Genomic DNA, 7,114 nt, shown 5'->3' with positions numbered 1-7,114 from the left:
AAGAATATCTTTTATTTATAAATTTCATAATAAAACTAATATATATATTTCGAATACTAATCACTTTCAAATTTCGATATATTGCTACTGTAAGAAATTCGATAACTATCGATAAGGTGGACACGTAGTGGTTTAGTTGATAGCAGTGATCCCATTCGTACGATAATTATTGTACGCGTCACATAATTTGAAGTCTTGTACGATCCAAAATTCAGTCTGTACGATAATTTTCGATTTTACGATAATTCGATATTATTCGATATTATCCGATATTATCCGATATGTACATAATTGTATCGATAAAACTATAAATTATCACTGTCCAATCTGAAAATTAGAAAACTTGATAACATTTTTTTTTTTTTTTTTTATATTTTACCCAACGGGTAAGTTGAAGACAAGCAATGTGATTTTGATTCAATATCTCGAGAAGAAAGAACCACCACTGTACCATCTGATCTTTCTCCCTGCCGTACGTCGTACGTACGACAACTTGTTTAAACTTGAAGTCTAAAAAAAAAAAAAGAAAAAAAAAGAAAAAGGTCATCAACTTTGAAAAAATTGGAACTTTTATTCTTTTTTCAGATGTTGAAAATCAAATCCGAAAAATTCAACAAATTCAACATTTTTCCTGTGCGTACGATAATTGTACGGCCCTTCTAACGAACTAAAGTCTCTGGGATTACGATAGATGGCTCCACCTCCACCTCGACGCTTCTTCTTGCATTACGTGGAGAGTATAGCATTCGCGTGACTGACAGTAGTAAATTGCGTCGGCGTGTTTTGAATAATTTCTTTGCAAGTGCATATGATGCATTTCCATATTTTCTAGAAATTAAAGAAACCTTCAAAGAAAATAGGAATGTAACTGTGAATCTGTGATATCAAAAGGAAGAACTTACGAGCGTTATATTGATATGGTGACAGATGAAAGAATTGTATAGGTTAGATTTAAATATGTCGCAAGGGCAAGATGTTACACTTGAGAAAGAAGAAGTATCTGCAGCAAACAATGCGCTTCTTTTCCGGCTTGCTGTTACAAAGAGTTTCAAAAACATTGCTGAATCTGTCAGGTGAGTCCAAATTATTATAGTCTCGATAATTTAGATTTATACATACATACATTTTAAAAAATTTCTTACAAACTTGAACACCAATTTCTTATCATTGGAGAAACAGTAACAAAAGATTTTCTATTCTAACGATAAAATTATTATTTATTTGTTTCTTTTATTGAAATGTTAACTATAATAACTTTTACATTCATAAAAAATATGTCTTTTATGCATTCTCCGGAATTCTAAATCACAGTAGCCACAATAAAGATGACTGATTGATGACAATAGAAGACTAAAATAGAAACGAATTTCAAACTAGATTTTATTCTTACTTAAAAAAAAAAAAAAAAAACAATTATTCCATGTACTATTCTGTTGTATTATACATTTTTTATTATACCACATTTCCATAGTTTATAACATTATGCAGTTTGCGATATTAGTTTAAAAATTGTAAAAAGTTAATATTTCAAATATACTTCATTTAATCTTGATACTATATTATAAATGTGAATAAATTATACAGGATGAGATAAGTAATTGCTTTTTTCAGAAATTTGTTTATGTAATTTATTTGTTCATGCAGTTTTAACTGTACAAAAACAAAAAACTAATTAATACAACTTATTATGTTGTATCCTTTCTTGATAAATCAAAAGATTTTTATAAATGTCGATAAAATACATGCTAAACAAAACCCTTGGTTATTTTCTGTTACATACAAATTAATAATTAAAACAAATGAATGAGTAAATAAATAATTTCTTGAAAATTACTTTAAGAATATAGTGACTTTTATTTCAACCTGTATATTAAAAAATAATTGAAGAAATGTTATATACATATATATTAAATGAATTTTTAAAAGGATTCAGCGATATTCTTTCATCTGAGCTCTTATAATTACAGCAATATAAGCATGACCGGAAGTTGCTTGGCTCATTATTGCTTCCAGGAAGAAGTAATCTTGATAGGAATGTATCATATCGAATACCATGCACACATGGTCTTTTAATAATCTAAACTATTTCATTCTCTGACCTTTCTTCAAAGGAAATGCACGTATTATTCATATAGAGACATTGTATTATATTACAATAATAAATTATTCTTCCACGTAATAATCAATATAAAATGAAGAATTAACGGACAAAATAATACTTAGTATACAGTAATACTTATTTAACTTTCAATTTATTATCACGTATCGAACGGATTATAACGGTAACAAAATAATATCAATTATAATTTAGTTTCCGCATTGGAGTCTCAAGTGAAAGGGATTGGAAAAATGTGTTCTCACAGTTTTGCATTGGCATCGTTCGACGATTATGTCCGTCCGTTCTTTCATTGAATTATTTGTAAGCAATATTTTCTGTTTAATTAATCAGTTAATTTGACCAAAAAAAAATGTAACACAAGAAAAGCGTATTTTATACGTAACAGGTCTGTTTTTGTTGGTTTCGTTATAGACAAATTCTGACTAAAGATTTATTGATCATTTAATAAATAAATGTAATTATTTTTTTTATTTTCGGATCAGTTGATAAAGAAAAAAGAATTCTAATAATGAAAATCTGTAATATACAAAATTTTACCTAAGAATAAATAATAATAGCATCTTCCTACAAAACGATATGTAAGCTCTCGTGAAAAAGAATATTCGGGAAGGAAGGGGAAGAAAATGTTAAGGTCGGTTGAACTCGATGGTGTCATTCGATGTCATTGGCCTTCGCAAACTCGCATGTTAATTCGTAGTTCGTTCGTTCGTTTTCTGACGTGGTTGACCATCGAGTTCTTTGGTCACCGTTGAAAGAGGATTATGCGTTCTCTTTCTTTCTTTTTTTCTTTCTTCCTTTCTTCCTTTCTCCCTTCCTCCCCCTTTACTACTTCTCTCGTTCTGAGAATAATAATCGTTAAAAGAAATTCCATTCCTTCCTCTCCTCTCCTCTCCTCTCCTCTCCTCTCCTCTTTTACTCTTTCTAAACTTCTCCGTTGCTAATCATCCTCCTTCTATTTCCTCTTCCGAGAAACTCAGCAGACGCTCGGCATACCCGGTTGACCTTCGAGGAATTCCATGAAATGTTCGAGGAAACAAAGGACCCTAAGCGTGTATATACCTACCATACTACAAAAGGAAGAAAGAAAGAGAGTGAGAGAGAGAGAGAGAGAGAGAGAGATCTTCAACGGAAGCCACAGTTGTTGGAGCAACCCTCGATTGTAAAGATCGTGATAGTTTTTGGATCGGTTGGTCGAGATCGTAAATTCAACACATCTTTTTTTTTTTTTCTATTACTTTTATTCTTTTTTTTTTCTTTTTTTTTTTCTCTTTGTTGTTGGGCTCCTGCAGTGTGTCTCTTTCACTCTCGAAGTTTTCAAATAAAATTCCTATGTTGTTTGTTTGTTATAATAAAAAGAAGTTGCATTTGGACAAGGATCATCATCAAAGAAATAATTAGTGTGTTCAGTTAGGTCTGGACTAATGCAAATATGTAGCATTTATATCAAATTGCACCAGTCCCGGCCTGATTGAGCTTACTATGTCAACTCTGAAGAATAGTTTTCTTTCATAGAATTTCATAGAATAGCGTGTACGAGCGTGTGTGAGTGTGTGCGTGTGTGCGTGCTTTATATTACATAAAGATTACATATTTGTGCACAATATATGATCGTGTGTATTTGTTTAAATAAGTATCGGCATTAAAGGAGTGTTGGTACATTTTTTTTAAGTATTATATTACTTTATTTTTACGTAATATATTGTATTTATCCTTATTATGTATATCGGATATATAATTGTATATTGAGATAGATAAAAATGTGAATTATTTGTCTATAATTTATAAATAGAATTGATTTATTATACTGAGAATATAATAACGTTATTTATTTTTTCAGTGAAGAAGAATTTCGCGAGTTGACTATCGTTAAGAAACGGTCATCCTCTTCTCTCTGCCGTAAATTGCACAAAGCTATGATTGATGAATTGTTGAAGAGAATGAATGACGAATTGGAGGAAATATATCAAGAGGGTTCATTGGAAGCTGGATTGAAGAAAGTTTCCAAATTGTCGGAAGAAGCTGTAAATTCAACGAACGATCAAACTGTTTGGTACAATAGCAATTTCTTCTAGTTTCTTTTATAAATAGTTTATCAAACTAACGATATTAATTCTGTGTATTTGTAGGAGACCACCTGGAAATGTTGAATTACACTTGAGATCGTTAGACGCTGAAAAGATTAAAGCGGAAAATGAGAAACTAGAGAAATGGTTGATCGAAAAAGAAAATGAAAATGCTATCCTAATGAAGAAACTCACTGATGATAGGGCCAAATTATGTGCTACTAATGACAGAGTAGCAAATATTTTACACAGAGCTCCTATTATTCAAGAATATTTGGAAAATCAAGTAGAAGAGGTGCAACATTTGCTTCAAGTAATGGAAGAAGATTAATTAAATGATGTGTCATTGTTTGGAAATACGAAACAAAGAAAGGGATATTATGCTGCTCAAAGTCTGACAGAAAAAGTACGAAAAGACAGAGAGGTAATTTTCCTAATTGTGAAATAATGATTTGGGAAATGAATCGAGAAAACAACGGTGGTTTGTGCTATGACAATAAAAGGGGAGAATTTGGAATAAGATTAAAAATGGTATTGTTGAAAGTATTCGATCAATGTATTTAAATATTTGATTTATTTATTGCAATACTGATTTATATGGGTCATATATTCGAAGACAATAGGCCATTTTTATTATCATAGTAAAAAAAAAAATTATTTTTATATTTATTTATTTATATTTTTACATGTTAGTTGATTTGTGTGAGATTTTTCTTTAGATCTCATTTGATGACTCGTTGTTGTTCATTAAAACAACGTTAATTTTATCACGTAAATCTTGCGTGATATTAATCGTCTTTGATGCTGTCTCTAATTTACGAAGTAAAGCTACGTTCTTTTTCTACGAAATATTGTTACATTATCATTGTAACGCATCGTTTATAGTTTGTATTTACGGAAAAACATATAAAATGATGAACATGATTATATTTTATTTAAAAACACATTGCGAATTCTATACTAATTACCTTTTCTATTTCGAATGTAACAGATAATTTTCTAATCTCTTCTTCATTATCTTCCTTTAATCGTTTACATTCGATCAAACGTTCATTTAAATTGTTTCGTTCGATAGTTAACTTTTCAAATTTACCGCGCATTTCATCCTCGTATCTTTGTTGATTATCCAATATCGTTACGCAGGATAAATAATTATCGTGAATATTTATTAATCGTTCTTTAAGCATATCGTTTCTCATTTTCATGTCTTCTAATTCGAGCAAAGTTCTATCTCTGGATTGACTTATATGAATAATTTTCAATTCGATTTCTTCGTATTTCTTATTAATCGTTTGAAATTTCTTTTCGTACGATTGCATTTCTTCTGTAATATTCATTTTGTCTTGATCGTTTTGCATTGTTGATAAATTATTAAATAAAATAGAACGTCAGGGAGTAGTTTAATTTATCGATATTTTTGATTAAACAATTTCATTTATAAGAAAGAAAAAAAGAAGAAAAGTAATATGACGAGTTACATAATATATATATATATATATATAGTAAATTTTCTCGAGAGTTAATTAAATTCGACAGTAATTTCCATAGATAATAAAAATACGAGATAGAACGATAAAGTAAAAATAAAAAAGGATAAGTTAATGATTAGAAATGTTTGAATTGTGGCGAGACAATGTGAAGAATAATTCACTTCAAATTATTTCCCCCGTAAAGGAGGCAAGCTTTACGTTGATTGGTCGATTGATTTCGTCCAATCGCGTTAGACCGGCAGATGGCGTTAGTAGCGTATGTCGGTCCGGGTGCATAGGAAAGCTATTCTTGCAATTTGTGTACCAGAAGTATTTTCATTGTAAGTAAGTTAGCGTTGATCCTGTTCTTGAAAGTCTTTTGCGGTTTCTATTTGAATTCTTTTGAACGGGTAAGTTGAGAACCATTTTGTAAAATATAACCAACGTTTTATTTGTTATTGGTGAAATGATTTTTAAGTGTTTAGTGAAAAAGCGTCCTTTACTAACTTTCGTTTATCGTATTTCTTCCTCCTTCTCTCTCTCTCTTTCTCTCTTTTATCTATCGTTCTATCCTTTACTTCCATTCTTACATCGATTCCGGCATATCTCACCGGATTAAAAGTCGAAAAACCGTTTACGAAATTTCGTGTTTTGGTTAAATTTTTGTCTTTTCTTTTACGTCGATATTATTACAAAGATGTAGCAAAGTTACACCACTATTGTAAATCTAATCTAGTCTACCAGTGTAGAGAGCGTGCCCTCTCACGTGGACGCGTCTTGCATTCCTTCCTTTCTTCATTTCCTATGTTCCCTTCGTTCTGTACCTTTTCCCCTTATTTCTTTTTGTACCTAACTGTCCTATATACCAGCTACCTGTCCTTTCTACCAAATTTTCCTTTCGCTTCGATTGTTATACTGTAGGGAATAAAGAAATCATCAAATTGCATTCTTATTTTTTTTTTTTGTTAGATCATCATTTGTTATTTTAATCCTATTTTGAATATTCGATTAAAAATCAAAACCATAACGAAAAGTTGAGAGAACAACAATTATAACAAAATGATATAAGATTAGAAATATTATATGCCCTGTTATATTCATTTAACATCTTTTGTACGAAAATGATGTATCATTGACGGCCACGATGGTGACGACGACTACGACTACGACTACGACGACGACGACGACGACGACGAGGGTCGACGGCCAAAGTCGATAATTCTGGCGATTCGCTTCGGCTTCTTCCGTCGGAATTCGTCTGGATACTTTGATAGGTTTACCCCAGAAGGAGTTACTACACAACCATTATCTTTTTCATAATTTTTTTTTATTAAATAACTAAATTCTTTTATTTCTGGTCATATTTTTTTTCTTTTTTTACCTCATTTTACCGGACGAACAAAGATTCAGATAAAAAAGAAAGATTTAAGTAGGGCGTAGTAAAAAGGGGGAGGAATTACGTG

At 30.7% G+C, this 7,114-nt stretch overlaps 1 protein-coding gene across 2 annotated transcripts in view; it reads left to right on the top strand.

Moving 5' to 3' along the window:
* The first annotated feature begins 721 nt into the window (after positions 1-721).
* LOC107067505 (uncharacterized) overlaps positions 722-7,114 on the top strand; it is a 39,791-nt gene continuing 33,398 nt past the window's right edge. For both annotated transcript variants that reach the window (XM_089177129.1, XM_015323096.2), the window contains exons 1-3: positions 722-1,073; positions 3,957-4,169; positions 4,246-6,061. In XM_089177129.1, coding sequence (XP_089033255.1) covers positions 928-1,073; positions 3,957-4,169; positions 4,246-4,513 — 627 coding nt within the window. In that variant the 5' untranslated portion in view covers positions 722-927 and the 3' untranslated portion in view covers positions 4,514-6,061. The remainder of the gene's footprint in view (positions 1,074-3,956; positions 4,170-4,245; positions 6,062-7,114) is intronic.

Source organism: Polistes dominula, unplaced genomic scaffold, assembly GCF_049000335.1.
Source record: "Polistes dominula isolate Pdom_NZ unplaced genomic scaffold, Pdom_raw_medaka contig_20, whole genome shotgun sequence".
Lineage (NCBI taxonomy): Eukaryota > Metazoa > Arthropoda > Insecta > Hymenoptera > Vespidae > Polistes > Polistes dominula.
This window is presented reverse-complemented; position numbering and strand designations above follow the sequence as displayed.